At 44.8% G+C, this 18,672-nt stretch overlaps 2 protein-coding genes across 3 annotated transcripts; one reads left to right on the forward strand and one right to left on the reverse strand.

Moving 5' to 3' along the window:
• Positions 1-1,018: 1,018 nt before the first annotated feature.
• On the reverse strand, positions 1,019-9,943 carry TMEM59 (transmembrane protein 59). 2 transcript variants are annotated; one of them, XM_086462378.1, is made up of 8 exons: positions 9,752-9,943; positions 6,966-7,071; positions 4,754-4,848; positions 4,400-4,552; positions 4,037-4,121; positions 3,631-3,715; positions 2,723-2,831; positions 1,019-1,984 (listed from the first exon to the last, which is right to left on the reverse strand). In XM_086462378.1, exons 1-8 carry the CDS (start codon positions 9,941-9,943, stop codon positions 1,829-1,831), a joined length of 981 nt encoding a protein of 326 aa, XP_086318504.1. In that variant the 3' UTR covers positions 1,019-1,828. The 2 variants fall into 2 exon arrangements, with proteins under 2 accessions (XP_086318504.1, XP_086318505.1); XM_086462379.1 differs by lacking the exons at positions 6,966-7,071; positions 9,752-9,943 and having other exon boundaries at positions 3,631-3,712; positions 4,754-4,788.
• Positions 9,944-10,185: 242 nt separating this feature from the next.
• On the forward strand, positions 10,186-17,224 carry TCEANC2 (transcription elongation factor A N-terminal and central domain containing 2). The gene is made up of 4 exons (XM_086463179.1): positions 10,186-10,287; positions 11,602-11,743; positions 14,218-14,411; positions 16,268-17,224. Exons 1-4 carry the CDS (start codon positions 10,186-10,188, stop codon positions 16,454-16,456), a joined length of 627 nt encoding a protein of 208 aa, XP_086319305.1. The 3' UTR covers positions 16,457-17,224.
• The last annotated feature ends 1,448 nt before the right edge of the window (positions 17,225-18,672 follow it).

The raw sequence follows: 18,672 nt of genomic DNA on the forward strand, positions 1-18,672 counted from the left end.
GAAGTGAAACACTGCAACCCTGCACCGAAACGGGGCTGTACACCAAGGTTTGCACTACGTGAGCAGAAACGCACGTCTCGACTGAATCACTACTGCAGGCGGAGGCATTTCCCGTCCCTGCGATCCTGCAAGTGAACAGCATTCCGAAAACACCACCCCATCGATTTTCCCAACAGTCATGCTTGAGGCCTTTGCAATAATGCCACCTACACACAAAGATACCTGTCCCCGGCTGCTGGCACCCAAATTTCTGGGCTACAATGTCGTCCCAGTGAAGCAGAATTTAGCACGAAGAGGTATTGCTAATCTAGGACTTCAAATTGCAGTTTCTGCACGTTGATAGAAGCCTGCTTAAACCAAACATCTCTTAGTGCTCTTAAACCTCATCAACAGAAAACCTGCGAGTGCTTCTAGGCTAGGGTTTTCAGCAGCACTGCACAGACCGCTTAATGCACATTCCTGCTTAATGGCCCCTGCAAGGCTCCACCATCTCGAGTTACACAACCATAAGAGTTACAGCCAGTTAGGAATGACTATTGAGCCAGTTTTAACAGTGAGGGAACACTATAGCCTCCAGGACCTCTACTGTTCTCACTAGAATTCAAAACCTGAAGACGTGTTGGATTTTGATTTGTTGTTTTTTGGTTTTGGTTTTTTTTTGGTTGTTTTTTTTTTTTTTTTTTTTAAACCTTCAAAGGATTTCCGTATAATCCACAAAATACGGTGAGTCGGAGATCATGCTTCCTAGCCAGCTTTCAAACATTTACAGAGACCTTAAAATAAACCACACACATGCCCAACCTGCCAATGCTATGGGAACCAGCACATACCAATCACCTCAAAGAAGAGAGCTGCAACAGACATTAGAAATACGAGGGACGTTGTTTGCCGTGGCTGTGTGTGTGAATCGTGTAGCAAAATCGAGTCACGCTGCCTGTGGGAGGAAGGCTACAGACAGGCTTTCATACAGAAAGTTATGGTCAATAACTAAGCATAGCAAAAAGCTATATAGCCAACATTTTCTATACAGTCAATTTTATTCATCTGTTCTCATTTCTCAGGAATCAACTTGTTTCTGTAAATGAAGTTACAAGGCTAGAATAGTTAATCAAGAACAGAAAGTAGAATTTCTTCAGAAAACACAGGTGCTAACTTTACAAGCAATTTAAGACTTAAAGGCTAAAGTTTGACAAAGTAATTGACCACGTTATGTTCCGTGTGTGAAGGGATATGTCCGCAAGTTTTAACAAAGCTTCCATCTTTCACCAACTGAGTTCTAGCCTACAGTACCTCACAAACGTGTTCCATCTTAGGTATTGCCACACTGTAGAAAAAATATATTTCTGGTTCTGGAGACAGGGCTGTTTGTGCATGGACATTAACAAATACAAAAATTTAGCAGATAATTTTATAATATTTTCTCTTAACTACAACAAAAAGTGCAACACTAAAAAGGCATCTCCTGCCTACTTAAAATCTCTTACACCTTTACAAAGCTAACTCTGAATGTACACGTTACATCCTAGAACACACAAATAAGTTGGAAAGTGTCATGACAGAAGTATGGAAAGCATGCTTACAGCTTTTGTAAGCAAAGAGACACATAGCAAACACCCATGAGAAGTGATTATGTCTGGAAACAAACAAATTCCAGATGTCTGAATCTTCACTACTAGCTGAAAACAAAATCCCATGACATTTGTTGATTCTGCCACTTTATTTGCATTTAAAGACTGGCTGCTAAGCTGCTTATCTGAAGAACCACCACAAGCAATCAGGAGTTGCTAGTTCAGTTAGAATTAGTCTATTGGATCCAATGGAGACTCATTTAAATTGCTGATTGAGCCAGATTGACTTTTGTAGGAAGAGGTCCTGCTTCTTCATGTTCCTCAGTCTTGCATCTAACCACAACAAGTGCAGAGGATGGGTATCTGTTCAGTTTTTGTTCATTCATGTATTCCAAATCTCCATAGATGCTCAGCTTCTGAAATATTTAAACAATTCACTTTAAGACAAAGACTCTCCATACTGTGAATAAAATGCATTTCATCACGCAACTGCATTCCTGGTTCTGGTGACTGCAGCCATTTAACACAAGTTAATCCAGGCTTTCTGTAACAGCTGAAATTCATGGCTGGAAGTAGATTTGAGCCCAAATGAAACGTTATCAAGCCTGCCAAACCAACAGTAGATACAGTGCTTGTGTAACAGCTCCTTTATTTTGCAAATACTGTGAGCCTTGCTTACTTAGAAGTGCGGGGATCCCTCTGGGCACTAGGGATGCTAGTTCAGCCAGTTCCCCTCCGATCAGACTGTGCTCACTGATAATATGCTGTCACTTCTGTTCTCACTGTTGATCCTCCTGGATTAAACCCATACTGGGTTCCACCTACACCATCCAACCCTCAGTCCAGCTTTATTCCCAGAGAAATTAGAAGCAGCCTCCATTTCTCAAGAGTGATCTTTAGAGCACTACAAACCAGATGTCACACCTGGGCTGCCAGAGTAAGGCTCCGAGCACCAATCAGCCACAGGAATAAGCAAGAATTGTCCAGCTATAAAATCATCATTTAAATAACAAAATTGGTTTCCTAACCACACCCGCAAAAAAATCTCTTTCTAGTTGAACCTCCCCCCAGATGCTTTAGTCTCTAGACGGCCGTAACGTAAAAGTAATATAACGAATAAATTCAAAATATTGTAAGTTATCAAATCGCATCACCTCAGACGGAACATACTGCTCTACAGCTGTAGCTACAGTTGCGCAACAAATCCAGAGCAGCACCAACACTGACAGGACGAGCGTAGTGGTTAAAATCCAACTGGAATTTCTGAAATGAAAAGAATGTTACTAGATTTCATGTACTGCACAGAAGACAATGGACCCTCTAAAAAGTTTGGCTCAATTTTGACTGCATTTCCTGCTGATTCATTAGTCTCTTCCAGCTACACAGCACACTTCAGACCCCTGGGTTCTCTAATGCCCATTTAGTATCTGACTTGAATGACACAGAAGACTTGCTGGATTCTGTTTATCAGGCCCTAAGCACCCTCTCATTTCCAGTTTTAAAACCAGCTTTTTCTGTTACACATTTGGGGTGCAATTCACGGATCCTTCAAATATAAACTTTTAGGGAGAAACTAACCAGAGTAAGTGAAAGAAGAATGAACATGCTGATCTTCAGCAAAGCTTTAATAAAGATATACTGGGTATTTTCACGTAAGCATCTTTCATACCAGACAATCCCAAAACGAAACACAAAAGTGCTTCGCCCTGAAACATATCCACAGCTACCACCTACTTGGTAGGTTTGCCAGGTTTGCCTGTAAAACACAGTACTGATTAAACAGTTCACAGAACACACTCAAAAAACAGTGTAGGAAATTACCAATACGGTGTTCACTTGAAAGGGAAAGGAGAACCTAAGTTGGCAGAATAGCTTGCAAACAACACGCGGGCAGCACAGAAAAGCAGCAATAACAAACAGTCAGGTACACAGCTGTAACTGCTACACATCCTGCACCTAACAGACTTGTAGCACTTCGACATCTTGCAACAGCGCCCCCATACACACACGGGAAAGGCCATTATCCTCCTTACTAGGTACAGATATTCTAGAATATACATACATGGAAAGACACTTGAAAAAGCTGTCATTTTCTCGCTCTTCAAAAAGTCCTCGGTATGTCTGCGAGCTTCCTGGATGTAGGTCTGCTGAAATACAACAGCAGAAGCAGCAGTCAGGAAAGCAAGAAGAGAAGAACCAAACGCCACACAGTTTGTCTATACAGCGAGCATAAAAGGAAGCTTTTAAAATGGCCCCAGCTTGCAAGTTTCTATTTCCAGCAGAGCTTGGTTTCTGCCACAGCCTTTGCTAAGTGTACGTAGTGCAGTCTACGAGGCAAACAATTATATTTCAGCTTTCTAAAAATTTGCTTTCGTGTGCCACCTGCAACTTCAGGCTTTTTTTTTTTTCTTCCTTGCATGACAGGGAACATTTGCATTGGTTCTTCCAAAGCCCAAAGAACAACTTACAGGCTGTTTTACTCAGCGACAAGGATCCTCTTGTATCTCCACCCTCCTGATCAAGCTGTGGAACATACTGTACTTCTGGCTTTGACTAAAACAAAACAAGGAGTTAGGAGATCCTGCTAGCAAGCTTCCACTGAGCTTGATAAATTACATTTTCAGAACTAATACGGAAGTCAACCTTAAGACCACAATCCATCTAAGTTTGATTTATTCCCCCCCCTTCTTACACTGGCCCTGAAGGCAGCAAAATACTATCAAAACCAAAACACTTCTGATAGTGCTCTATAGTATTGTCCATGGCTGGAAGGAGGTGCATTAAACATTTAGCAGCCAGGACACCTTAATCTCAATGAAAAAGGCAAGAACCTGGAATATGACAATTTTGCCATCATCTGCTTGAAGGTAGAAAGTCCATGAGGATGTTATGAAGCTCTGAGCTGAATCCATCATGTCGCTCCAGAATGACCTCACCAGTGTTAGAGGAAAGAGGAGGTGAATTCTTGGCATCAGGGACATTAACTGCAAGCAAAACATTAACTGGTTTTCCAATTTGTTTTTATATGAAAAGGACAGAAGTCATGTTCTTGCTCACCCCTCACCCCACGTCTAGATTTCAGACCTTGGCAAGATTTATCTTCCATTTGAAGACGTTTAAAAAAGAGAAGACATGCTGAACAGAAAACAAGTAGGTGGTATTTGAAAAACATGTCATCTACTTACTTGCTCTTGCCTTAACTCAGCAAATGGCAATTGGTTCTGGCATCCAAGATGGCAAGCATATTGTTCATCAGATTGGGAGTATGCTTCAGTACAGGCTGCAAGGAAGAAGTTCCCCAAATGAGAAGATAAATTCTGCATTTTAGTTAAGAAAACATTTTCAGTAAGTTGGATCAGAAACAAAGCAGCAGTTAAAGGACTGACAAGCCCATTTGCAGGGAAAGATATGGCAGCCCCTCCAAGGGTAGCATTTGCTGTGAGGTCTAATGAAGGATAGGGAATCAGAGCTCAGACAGACGAGGGAGTTGAAATCTGAATGCAATCAGAGCAACCGATCAGAAATGTGAACCCTGGCCAAGCTCAGGGATGCAAGTTTTCATTGATCCTCCCACTACCACTACAGTTTCTCCTCTACATATCATGTAAAACATGACTTTTTACACCTCAGAGAGCAGAGATGGAATCCTAGAGGGACCATCAGTCCATTAAATCCCTTAGAGGTCATGGTATCACAGGAAAATCAAAGGAGCATTTTCCTGCTAGCGGGAGGAGTACAGAAACTGCATTGAAAGTTTTGTGGAATATTTTATGAAAAATGAAGCTTTTTTTTTTTTTTTTATTACAGATAGCTTCTGTTAATTGTTCACTAGAGATCATAAAGAACAAGAAATCTAAATTATTCAGACAGAATAATTTAGCTTATTCTGCCCACGGAGGAATCAGGCAGACAATACACGGGCATAGCTCTTCCCCAAAACTAAAGTTTAGGTGGACAACGCTGCAGTACTACCTGAACTAAAGCATCAAACCAAGCAGCAACACAGAGGACAGCAGGTCTCCCAGTTTTCCACAGGTACAAACGGACCATCACAAAGGCTAAGCTGGCAGGAAGCATGGCATCAGCAGCTCAGCATTTGAGTATTCAGCTCCTAGCACCTGAACAGCAATTCCATGGCAAAACTGCCACCAAACTAGTGTTTGCAGGCATAAAGAAGCATCAGAAGACAGAATTGTGCAGATCAGCCAAGATATATCTTGCCAAGCACAGAATACTCTTAGTCAGGGCACCAACCAGTGTAACAGATTACAGAACATAAGCCAGCAAAAGACAACAGCCTCAGGAAGGAGAGTTAAACCAGAAAGTAAGCAACTGTTCAATTACCTCTACATGTGGTCTATTGCTACATTACCCTATTTTATGGCACTCTTTCATGTGTGGTTTGACAACTAGATTGACATGCTGTATCACAGCTACACACAGTGTATGACAGACTAGAGCATTAGCCCATTTCTAGAGTATTTAGCGCAGTTTTGTATCACATCAGCATCTCTGCATGTCAGGTTTTCTACTTGTGCACCTTCCATCAGCTCTCTGAGCTAGCCACGAGCCCTCTTGTTTCTATGAGCTACTGAGAGGAGAAAAGCCTCCTTTGCGTGCTGGCTTGGTGCTTAGTTGTCTTGGAAATATAGACAGAGAGCTCCTACCTTTCCTGCTTTGGGTGGGTATGTCCCACTTAACCTCTAAATAAAACTGTGGATCAGCTGCCTCAATATTATCAGATGAAAGTTCTATACAATTCCAAACCCAGTATTAATTGACCTATAGTACACATATTTCATCTTCACTGTGAAATTTTTGCACTAACACAGATAATCTGAGAGAATTTGATGGCCTGCCTATTTCAAACAAAGCACGTACCTCGTTCCCAAGAATTTAGCTGTAGGTAAACCCAAGGATGTAGCCTAGACCTCAAGTTACAAGGCAGACAGCATGTTAAGATCTGTGTCCTTACTCTATATGAACAATTCACTTGTATATACAAGTTTGTCAAGAATTGTAAATAGGACTGATTGTTGCATGGAATTATTAAAGGAAAACTGTTGATTTGACTGGATTTTTTCCCAGCCATTTTGTGTTTTCTATGACAAACTGTTTACAGTAAGATTAAGTCTTTTTAATTTATTTACAGAGAGTGATGATACTTAAATTCAGGAAAATAGGAACACTAAGTATCAGGTAAGGACAAACTCACAGAGAACAGACAACCTTTCCCTAAGATTTTTTTTTTTTATCCTGTACATCAACTTTAAGGTTAAACAAAACCAGAAAGCAACTGAAGTAATCCCACCAATTTAACACCCTTTCAGACATTCCTGCTCTTCCCTCTGTTATGTCTCCATATCACAGGACGCTGAAGGAGTACTGAAGTCTTACCAGAGTCGCATTCCAGTTTGGTTCGATTCAAATCAATGCCATCGTCCACAAACTGACAAATGGAAAACAGTCTGCAGCCTCGCTGGCACGCGTACAGTTCCTCTTCCTGGGAAGGCACAAGAAAAGGCTTGCATCCCTCCATTCAAGAACAAATTCTCAGAAAACAAAGAATTTTTTTTTTTTAGTGGTATAAAAAGCCACCCACCAGAGTACCACGGTCCTCCCTCTGCTAGATCTAGAAGCCAGCTAAACATTACACTCTGGATGATCTGAAATCAAACCAAGCTACAGCTCTTTAACACTAACATACCTACTGATTTATTTCAAACAGAGCTCTTCATTCTGTGGTGAGGCAGAACTGGAACAGCAAATTCTGTTTTGTAATTCCGGTCCTACAACTCACAAGCAGAGCTGCACTGCATTTTTTTTTTTTTTTTTTAAAGTGTTTGGTTTAAAAATAGGAGAAACTGCTGTAAAAGATTTACCGATGTTTAACTCTACAAAGAGTAGACAGTCCTCCATCTCAGAACTGAAACAGTAGAACCTAACAGCAAAAGACAAAAAAGAGACTAATTTTGACAGCGTATTAGAATGTACCTACCAGACTCTAATCACAACTACAATAGAATTGTCAAAACGAGAGATTATCCTCTGATGTACTACACCAGTACCCTGGTTAACTGCTTACTTGCCAAACAAGTTCCATAAACACACGTTTTTTATTTATTATATTGAACTGAAGGGGAAGTGTGCTTCCTCACTGCAACTATTAAAATTATGTAAATATAGAAAACCTACACCTAGTATTTCTTCTGTCTACAAGACCAAAGGGACAGATGCATGCTTTCCGCATAATAGTGCTCTCTATGCTGCAGAGCTAGACAGCCTCTATTATGCTTATGATCACACCCTACCATGGACTAGACGCATCAAAACCACTAACCACATAACCACTCAAATGACTGCAGCCAGTTGCTGTACAGGTGGAAAACACTGTCTGAGTTAATGTCACAGAAAGCAAACACACCACACCTTACTGTATAACCCACCGTAAATCAACTGGCCATTGTTTGTCTCCGAGAGCACAAGTTCACATGCTTTAAAGGCACAAAAGTAGAAAACCATGAATGTAAATTAAAACTTAACTCTAACTACACCGACAAGGTGGCTACGATAGTTAAGCTGTTGCAGAAAACATATTTTCTAATTTGATATCCAGACAGAATTAGCTTTAGCAGACAGATTTCTACGGCAGTCTTCCATGGAAGTCTCAGTGAAGCTCGCCTTACTTTCGAATGACAACTAAAACGATTTCCTTCAATTCAACAGGTAGTTTTGTGACAAACAAAACAAAGACTAAATGTAAAGGAAGAGATGAATGTATTATTTGACAGCTCCAACACCACACAACAAAGAGTTCAAAAGTACAGTAAAAAAAAAATTTTAAAAAAAATCACAAAAATATCAGCCTTCCTTGAACTTGAAAGAGTCCTATAATGGAAACAAGAGCATTGTGCCAAAACAGTATGGAAATATATTGGGATAATGTTTAGTCCTAATTTCTCAGGTTTAGTTCTCTCTCCTCACTGTCATCACACGCAGGCACCAAAACATGCCACATGTACGGATGTAAGTCTACTTGTATTCCATACAACTCCCTGTTACTTCTCTCTGGAGGGATACCATCATCAGCTAGAGAGTCACAAAATCCAATTTAAGTCCCTCACGAAAGCAGACAAAGCCCTATTACCTAACATTGCCACCACTTTTGTTCGCCTTCTGCTCTTGCATGACAACTCAAAGATGGGGGAGCTCCCATCATTTAGAGTTCAACTTGCTGCACAGCTGCGGCTGATAATGAAGTATATCACCAAGAAAGAGCCAGGAAAGATAAGATTTTTGATACTAGATTTTCCAAATTCAAGCCAGTACTTCAAAGCTAGAACCAACAGCAAACTCTGAAGTACTAAGTTAGATTCCCATCAGACACTATTTCAGTGTTTTATTATGAGATGAAAACAATTCCATGCAAGTGAATCAAAATACAGGTTGAAGGTTCTGACAAGCTGCTCGTTTATCATCCTTTACACTTCATCCTTCAACATCCAAGTGTCACAGTGGTGCCCTGACTCAGGATCTCTGGCCTGCCATGCACATGGCACTGTTTTAGTGCCCAAAACATGGAACAGCCTAAGCCAAATTACAGCTGCCTCTTTAGGAACAGGAGGAAAAAAGCAGCAAATCCCCCCAAACCCACAAAAGTATCTAGCACTAGAAAAGTTATACTTTGAAAGCAGCATTTCTTTGGCAAGCTGCAGCCTAACCACCTATTTTCAAAATGAAATAGCTGTCTTTAGAGAAACCACTGCATTCCCTATTTTGAGGTGATGAAAATCTAAGCCAGATGACAGTCCATGGAAGAACAGCAGCAGGCTGCTGACTGCATCCGAGCACTGCGAGCATGAGCTTCCTTCGTGTTTATGTTTAAAGACACGTCCAGCGCTGCTTGAGAAAACATGCATGGGGCCATGCCTCGAAAACGGCTCCTGACCAAGAAAATCCCGCCTATTTCTTGTCACTCTGGAGCACAAGAAGGGGCTGCGGGGGGACAGGGGCAAGCGACAGGCCAGGGGGCAGCCGCGCGGGGGAGGCCAGGGCCGTGCTGCCTGCCAGCCCCGCAGCACGGCTCCCGGGGGAGGGAGAAGGGGAGCTGGACCGAGCGGCCAGCCACCGCCCGGCCGAACGCCGCCGCCGCGGAGGAGCCGTGAGGCAGGGCCCGCCCGTACCTTGGGGTAGGTGTGCAGGGAGTAGGTCAGCTGGCAGGCGCGGTGACACGACGCCGTGTTGCCCAGCACGGAATCAAAGGCCTCGGACGAGGCGGCAGGCAAAGGCCCCGCCGCCCGAGCGCTGCTGCTGCCTCCCGCCAGGAGTGCCAGGGCGAGAGGCAGGCAGAGGAGGCCACCGCGCCGCGCCGCCATCTTCCTCCTCCCGCAGGCCCCACTGACGGCCGACAGCGCCGGGGCACTCTCGCGAGATTAAATCCCTTTCTCCCCCTCCCCCGCGCGATGTCTGCTGGGAGATGTAGTCAGCGGCGCCGAGCACCCCAGCCACCCCATAGGGTCTCCCCTCCGGCGGGAACTACACGGCGGCAAGGGCGGGGCAGCGGCTTCCGCGAGGGCGGGCGAGGGTGGGAACCGCCCCCGGGCGGCGGGGCGGGAGGATGGACCGGTTCGTGGTGCGCAGGGCCCGCTGCCCGGAGAGCCCCCGCCGGGCCGGGCCGGCCCCCCGCGCCTACCGGCAGGCCACCATCGAGTCCCTCAAGGCAGGTCACCGGCGGGCGCCGGAACTGGGGTGGGGGTGGGAGGGGTAGCACGGGTCGCTCGGGCCTCCCCGGCCTGAGGGGTCTTCACCCCGCGGCACCGGGGCCCGCTGCCTTCGCGGGCACGAGGTGAGGCCTTCCCCCGGCCTTGCGCTGGGGCAGGACCACGCTGTTCCCCAGAGGCTGCATGTAGGGGTGGTGGGAGCACCCCAGGAGGAGCCAAGCTGGCCCTGAGGTGCCTTGGGCAGAAGAAGGGGTGTCAGGGTTTCGCCAGGCTGCCGTCCTGCCTCTGCGTGGAGCTGAGCAGCATGGGGTGACAGCGGGAGGAACACTTTGTAAACCAGAAGCTTACAAAGTTAGAATGGTGCAGAGGGCTCTGCTGCATTCAAAGAGGGTTCCTGAACCAAGATGGGTTATAACTTGGCTCCTTCCTGCTTGTTTGGTGTCGTGTAGGGTCAGGCTGAGCACACAATTCCAGCACAGCCAAGTGACACCACCACCTTCAATATTGCCATTCAATATTGCTTCTCTCCCCAGCAAGGAGAGCCCTTCAGTGGGTTGCATGGTGGTCCTGCAGGAGACCTGCATAAGAGCTGAGCCCCTCTTTGCCACCTGTTTGTAGAAACACAACAGGGAAACATTTGCTGCACCGAAGAGCTTATTAATCTAAGGCAGAAAGCAAAAGAATGGGGCATAAAGCAAAAGTAGTGCATAAAGCACCCCAGCTGTCTGACTACTGCTGAATCTTTGTAAGATGCCTCACGTCCAAAATACGAGACTTGCAGTGTTTGAAGTCTGTTCTGTCAAGGTCTGTGGCAAAAACAGGGTGAAAACCACTGCAAATGTCCAGTGTACATGCGTTTGCATTCATGTTCCCCAATGTTTTGTTTCATTCCTCGCTAGCATTATTTTGAATTTAAAGCAAATCTGAGCAGGATTCAGATTCTACCAGGCTGCCAAAGATAATTAGCTGCCTCCCTCTTAATCCCTTTTTCTATTAAGAGACATTTATACAATGAACTCCTGAAATTCAAAACACTTATTGTCTAGCAGACATTTGCTGTTATGTGCCCTAAGTTTGGCAGACCAAGGTCAAGCATCTTGCTTTACTGTCTAGTTAATTCAGCCTTGATTTGCAGTAGGCTGCTAATCTCAAGCAAGTACCCATCATTCTGAGCGATCATGTATTCTGTGCTCTGGTTCATGCCATAATCAATAATTCATGTGTCGATAACAGCCCCAGTAGCTGAGATGAAGCCAATAGTCTTATTTATAATAAGAATATTCCACTTTCCTGATGGCTTTTCTCTTTTCTAGAGAGTTGTGGTTGTGGAAGACATAAAACGATGGAAGTCTATGCTTGAGCTTCCTGGGCAACCAAAAGAGAATCTGATAGAAGCTTTGGAGGAACTGAAGAAGAAAATACCTTCCAAGGAAGTGTTACTTTCAACAAAAATAGGTACATCTTGTCTGATCTAGACTGTGAATATTAGGCTGGCTGGTGTCTGCTTGGCTTGTCAGTACAAAAGACACCAGCTTGGAAGCTTTTTAAGAAACGAGTGTAGCTGCCAATAAAAAAATTGTTGATATCCAGCCTGCAGTTTTCAGAGCTTGTACTGAAAAAGTCAGCTATCCTCTAATTCCTCCCTGGTTGCCTGCTTATTGCCAAATACTGCATCACCCCTTCTGTGGTCAAATTTTTGAAGAGCTCTTCTTGGGCACCTGCGTGCCTTATTCCTTCTCCTGCTCTCTGTCAGGGGCATGGCAGAGTGCTCTCTTGCCATCTGAGATGTGGCTCATCTATTTAACCTGGCTGAATCCTCTGAACACGCGAGAAATTCTCTTCAGATCGACCCAGAACTTTTTGCTGCAGCCTCACACTGAGAAATCCCCAGCAGATGGGCAGCTCCATGCAAATGACATAGCCCGATGCCTGTCTCTTTTCCATAGGACTTGGGGGAGGGTTAACGTGAGACTGCACGGTCCCCGCCTTTCCTTCCTGGCGTGAGAGACAGTCGTGCTGGCCTTTGTTTGCCTTTAGAGCAGCTGGATCTCTATTCAGAGAGCCTCCCTTGCCTTAGAAAAGGAGATGCGAGCTGCCCCTTTCCCCTTACTTCTGAATTGTCATTTCATTTGCCGTGTTCGGCTTATTCAGGCTTTTCCCGACATTTTTTTCCCAGTGCCTGTCTGAACGGGCCTGGGCTGGAAGAGCCGCCGAAGCCTAACAGTGACATCTCCTGGCCAACAGCGCTAGTGGTCAGAGAGAAGTACCCCACTGGAAGAAAGTCCCTTTTGTCTCCTCTCAGAGAAAGCCTCTTTTGCACTGGCAGGCCCTGTCGATTGAAAGATTCTGCTTGGGGTCACCGTGTATTAAAATGCTATAGCCATCACCAGCAACATCTGTTTCCTTAAAGGAGTTTTCAGTTTAAAACCAGCATTCTCTGTAGGCCAGTCTTACAAGCTTTCACCAGATCTAGTATCTGCATATAAAATTAACATAGCCCTGTATTACGTAAGTGTCACGCCACACCTTGGTGACGGGGAGGTAATTTTCACATGTATAGGTCCATTCCTTGCTAATTGCTTGGGCAAAAAATCATTGCAGAAGTCAAGGAGTAAGAACTTCAGGCTTAATTCCTAATAATTTTATGTTTTTGTCAGTGCTTCGGTTGTTTTGCTGACACACTGCCTGAATTAAAAATGTGTGTGGCTGCTTTAGCCCCCATATAATTTGACTGGTGTCCATTTGTGGTGGTTGGACCCTGGCTGGGTGTCACGTGCCCACCAAAGCCGCTTTATCACTCTGTCCCTCCTCAACTGGACAAGGGAGAGAAAAATATAACAGGCTTGTGGGTTGAAATAAGGACAGGGAGATCAGTCAGCATTTACTGTCACAGGCAAAACAGACTCACGAGAACAAATATAATTTTTTACCAATTAACTCAGAGAAAAGAAATGAGAAATAAAACCAAATCTTAAAACACCTTCCCCCCACCCCTCCCTTCTTTCCTGGGCTTAACTTTGTTCCCGGTTTCTCTCCCTCCTCCCCCCGAGCAGCGCAGGGGGAAACAGGGAATGGGGGTTGGGGTTAGTTCATCACTCTGTTGTTCCTGCTGCTCCTTCCTCCTCAGGGGGAGGACTCCTCACACACTTCCCCTGCTCCAATGTGGGGTCCCTGTCACGGGAGAAAGTCCTCCATGACTTCTCCAGCGTGAGGCCTCCCATGGGCTACAGTTCTTCATGAACTGCTCCAGCGTGGGTCTCCTTCATGGTGTGCAGTCCTTCAGGAACTGACTGCTCCAGCGTGGGCCCCCCCATGGGGTCTCTAGCAGCAAACCTGCTCCAGCGTGGGCTTCTCTCTCTCCACGGGCCACAGGTCCTGCCAGGAGCCTGCTCCAATGCAGGCTTCCCACGGGGTCACAGCTTCCTTCAGGTATCCACCTACTGCGATGTGGGGCCTTCCACGGGGTGTATGCAGTCATCTGCTCCACCGCCCAAGGGCTGCAGGGGGACAGCCTGCCTCACCATGGTCTTCACCACAGGCCGCAGGGGAATCACTGCTCCAGTGCCTGGAGCATCTCCTCCCCCTCCTTCTGCACTGACCTTGGTGTCTGCAGAAAATGTTCCTCTCTCATATTCTCACTCCTCTCACTCGCTGCAATTGCTGCTGCACAATAACTTTTTTTCCTTTCTTAAACACGTTGTCACAGAGGCGCTACCACCGTTGCTGATTGGCCCGGCTTTGGCCAGAGCGGGTCTGTCTTAAAGCTGGCCAGCATTGGCTGTATTGCACGTAGGGGAAACTTCTAGCAGCTTCTCACAGAAGCCACCCCTGTAACCTGCCCCTACTACCAAAACCTTGCCACACAAACCCATTACGCCGTTATATCTTGTCCACCTACCAAACCTGAAGGAGCTGTTTCTGTTTTCCAGGTCACACAGTGAATAAGATGCGCAAACATTCAGATCACGATGTGGCCAGCCTCGCCGAAGCTATTTACACGGAGTGGCGAACTTTCATCCAAGACCATTCAAACAAGCCCTCAATAGAGGTCAGGAGCGATCCCAAGACCGAGGCTTTCAGAAAGAACGCACGGAGGCTGCTTTGTGAAGCCCTGGATCTAGAGGTATCGTTCAGGTCAATTTGCCTTTGGCTCAAAGCGTTACTTCTTGTAGGAACAAGTTAAACAAACGTTTTTCAGCCATAGCTGCTGTAGAGCGGGTCCTTCCTACAGAGCGTGGACAAGACCAGATGATTTGTTCCTATTTTCAGTGATTCACTGCATGTCTCTATTTGTAAGTAGATTTGTTTTCAAGGTAGATAATTTTTTTTTTGGTTGTTAACAAAGTAAACACACTAAGTGAAGTGTATTTGCTTTTATTTACATAGTCAATCAACAGAATAGTTGTGCATCTACTGCAGTTGGGCTGTACAAGAGAAGGAGGAAGTTAATAGAACACAAAGTTTTTCCTGCTACTTAACAGCTGTGAAAGCAAGACTGGGACCTTTTGGGTGTTTCATATTTAAGTAATTAAACATTTGTAAATTTAAATCTATTGCAAAAACAGAGAAGCAAGGTTGACAGTATATAAAGCGGTGATAAATACCAGATCCCTCAGGTATCTTTAAGTAAATGAGCAGAGCTTCACCATAAGGCTTAATGACTAGTTTGCTTGGTCTATGAAATGCCGTAATAATTATCCTTTTTAATTTATTCATTAATTATCCTTTAAATGGCAAGTCAAGTGATAAGCACTCAAGAGTTTCAAAGCGATGTGTTTGCTAGCTGGGAGAACAACCTCTCCAACTTCCAGTCCACCTGGACTGAGGCAGCACAAAAGGATGGTTTGCTATGGGAATGCCTCAGAAAGGTGGGAGCTCATCTTTGCCAGGCCACTGGGTCAAGCTTAGTTCTGGAAAGCCCATCTATGCTTGGTGGTAAGACTGGTAGTAAAGTCTGAACCTATGGGACATAAAGGCTGTGGTACCCCCTAAAACGCTTTACCCTTGGATAAAGCAGAATTGCCTCTGAGCAGGACTCACCTGAAAGCACAGCAAGGAAAAATACCCTTCTAGCTTGCAGCTACGACCGTACGCGCAGGCAGAGCTTACAGCAGCAGGTGAACAGCATATATAGGCAGGGGAGCCACAGAAGTCCAGCAGATGGGGAGCAGGGACACCTGAGAGGCTGACAAAAAGGAGAAGGGAGGGTGGAGCTGAATGGACCCAAGGGGCTTCTAGTGCTGCCCAGCAGAGGAGCAATTTAGTGATGTGTAGCAGAAATGGAGTGGGCAGAGAACTTGGAGGGGTTCCGCTTGGCACGCTAGAATCTCCTGCGCACAAAGCATGGGAGATTCCCCATCACACAAGGCAGAAGTGAAATTAAAACCATTTCTTGATGGGTGGGGGATTTTTTCCTAAGCTGTGCTAAAGTACAGGTTTTGGCACATGTTGAAGTAATAACTACATAATTAACATTTAGCAAATCCCTATCTGCATTCTTAATTACACCTCCTTCTACACACAGAGAGCCCACATTTCCCTTTATAGCACCAGGCAGAGTTGCCAAGTGTTTGGCATGTCTTAGAGTTGCTGCTGGAATCAAGTTTAAAATAGTACCTAAGGTACCTTCTATCAGCAAGATCAAAAGTGAGCTTTATGGAGACAGTACAACGTAGCTTATAATTGCAGTTGAGCTTGATACCCAAAGCTAGTTGCAGATTAGTTTCCTGTTGTGATGGCAAAGTACTGCCACCCAGCTGGAGATGTGGATATGTTCCCTGCTACTGACCATGTTGTCTTGTTCCATAATTGCTAGGGTGGAATTAAATTGCTTTTCCTGTTACACTTGTGGTGGGAAGTAGATTTCCGTGAATCTAAGTTGATTAATGAAGAAACACTGAAAAGCACCAAAGTCCGCTTTCCATCAGTTGGTCTCCTTATTAAATGTAAAGATCTAATTTTATACTTTGCTGTTTTCAGATTGGTCACCCGCTGGCTGAAAATATTGAGCGAGAAGCTTTTCATCTCTCTTCCCGTCTCATTAGCGCACCGTATCGCAAAACGGTGCGAGCTCTTGTCTTCTCATTAAAGCATAAACCTGAAACCCGAGCAGAAGTCAAGACTGGCACGCTCACTGTCCCTGTGTTTGTACAGAGCCATAAGAAGTGAGATATCGTGACTGGTCCTGAGTGAGAACTTCATCTCTGTGGAACTGGGAGCCCTTTCTGTCGTGAGGGCAGTGCAGAAGTGCTGACAGTGTGACTCGCTTGGCACCAGTCTCTGAACAGGGCTGCTGAAGACAAGAAGTACTAATGATGAAAGTCGTGCTGTAAATCTGACTTGGTAGAAATCCTTGCGGGCTGCTTGTTTCTTCTACTCTGCTGTATATTTTCCTGCTACAAAACCATCCTTGCTGACTCACCTTGTTTCTCACTTCTGCCCGTTGGTCCCACCTCACTTTAGCTCCATCCATGATGTGGCTCTTCAGGTATAATCAGCTGAATAACATAAAGGAGCAGCTCTGTGCTGTGCTGGTAGGAAATACTGGGAAATCATGGGAGGAGATTCCTAGTGGATAGCTGCAAAGTCTAGTTAACTCTAAATCAGCCGCGTCTGCTGCAGCTGGGCCCTGCCTGTGGCAAGAGCTCGCTGTTTTGCCAAGCCAGGTGATTTCCCTTTGCTGCATTCCAGAGTTGGATGTGAAATGGGCTATCTGTTATTCCATAGGCTCAGTCATCCGGTGATTGTGGGCATTTTCTAAAGCCCTGTCGTGAAAATCAAAATGCCCTGGAGTATAGGTGCTATCTAATGCCTCTGCTGTTTAATGAGCAGCTCACTCAGACTTCCATACCTCACTCATGAGTTGAACGTGGTGCTTGTTCTTACATGACAAAAACTTGAAATGAATTTTCTAAATAAAATTAGGTTATAAGCAAAGTACTCATTTTAAAGGCTTTTTTTCCCTCCAAAAGGAATGTTGTGCAGAATGATTGAACAAATTTGAGCAACAAACTATTAATTCCTTCTAGTTATTAAAAACTGGAAATCTCGTCTCTCATATTTGCTCCGATTTCTATAGTGCCACAAGTCATCTCGTTCTCCGTAAGCTATTATTAAAGCTGTCACAGGCACGGTGTTTCTCTACTGGTAGGTAATAAAGTGCTCTCTGTTCTCGGTGTGTGTATGTAGGTACACAAGGGACTGGTGACAAACCTTTTTCTGAGTTATCAGGGTAGACAGAACCAAGTGAGAGAAACCTGACTATTCACAGTCATGGGAATTGAAGTCTTAATATACCATAAGGAAGTGTCTTTTGATCAGTCGTGGTCAGCACTCTTATTTCAGAAGAGCCACTTAAGGACAAATAATGCAGTGGGAAAACTATGAATTGGTCTTTATTCAGGCCTTTACCCTAAAACATGACATTATGTGGACCTGCGAAATACTTTTTTCTTCTGTGGATGCTAGAAGCTAAAGAAACACCCAAAACTTACCTCAGGTGTTGAACTCTATATATTTAATTATATAATTGCAGGTTCTCTTAAAAAGCATGTAAACCCTGTCTTGTTTGCTTGGGCCAGTGCAAGACCATTTTTTTTCTGTGCACATTGTGAAGGTATCTTCAAACAGTTGCCTTTTCTGGCAACTTCCTTTCTGGTTTTGTCCTGAAAACATTCCCTTGTTCTCTGCATTCCTCCTGTCCTGTGGGTCTTGAGTCCAACCCTTAGGAATCAGGGTTTGAAACTGGCGTACAGGCGTTTCATTTGTAGAAAGTTAAGGTTAGGTGTGTTGGAAATAGTATGAGAGAAACTGGCAGATCTATGGGTGGTGACTGTATGGTTAACATGTCAGTGAAGGCTTAACACTTGTTGACTAGGCTGTAGCAAGAGATGAAAACCCTCAATTTATTTCTTATGAGTAGTCAGCTCCATTTCCCACTTAAATAACTTCAAACTGCACAGCTGTAATTGAATTCACGTATCCTGGACTGTCACGGAAGGGGTTCGGGATCGCTGAACAACCTAGCTTTTCCTTCCAGAGCTGCAATGCCAAGACCTGCAGTATTTATTTTCAGCTTTCTGTTCCTGGTGCTGGGCTGCGTTTTCACTATTTAGGTACTGTGCGGGAAGCAAAAATCCTGAAAACAAGGAGCTTCTGGTCTAATGAAAGCCAGGCCAGATAAGTTTCCCACCCAGGTCAGATACAGTCGGAGAACTTTGGCTTATCTGTACACACAGCCAGTTTCCGCTGTGCTGTGCGTTGCTTTGCAAGACAGAGCTAGGAATCTCCCAGATTGTTGGTGATGCCCAGTGTGGGTAGCAACCGAGGACAATTGCTGTCTGAAAGTGAACGGCTCTATGGCGATGGCAGTTCTACTCTGAAAA

Source organism: Leptosomus discolor, chromosome 3 (assembly GCF_034619465.1).
Source record: "Leptosomus discolor isolate bLepDis1 chromosome 3, bLepDis1.hap2, whole genome shotgun sequence".
NCBI classification, from domain to species: Eukaryota; Metazoa; Chordata; class Aves; order Leptosomiformes; family Leptosomidae; genus Leptosomus; species Leptosomus discolor.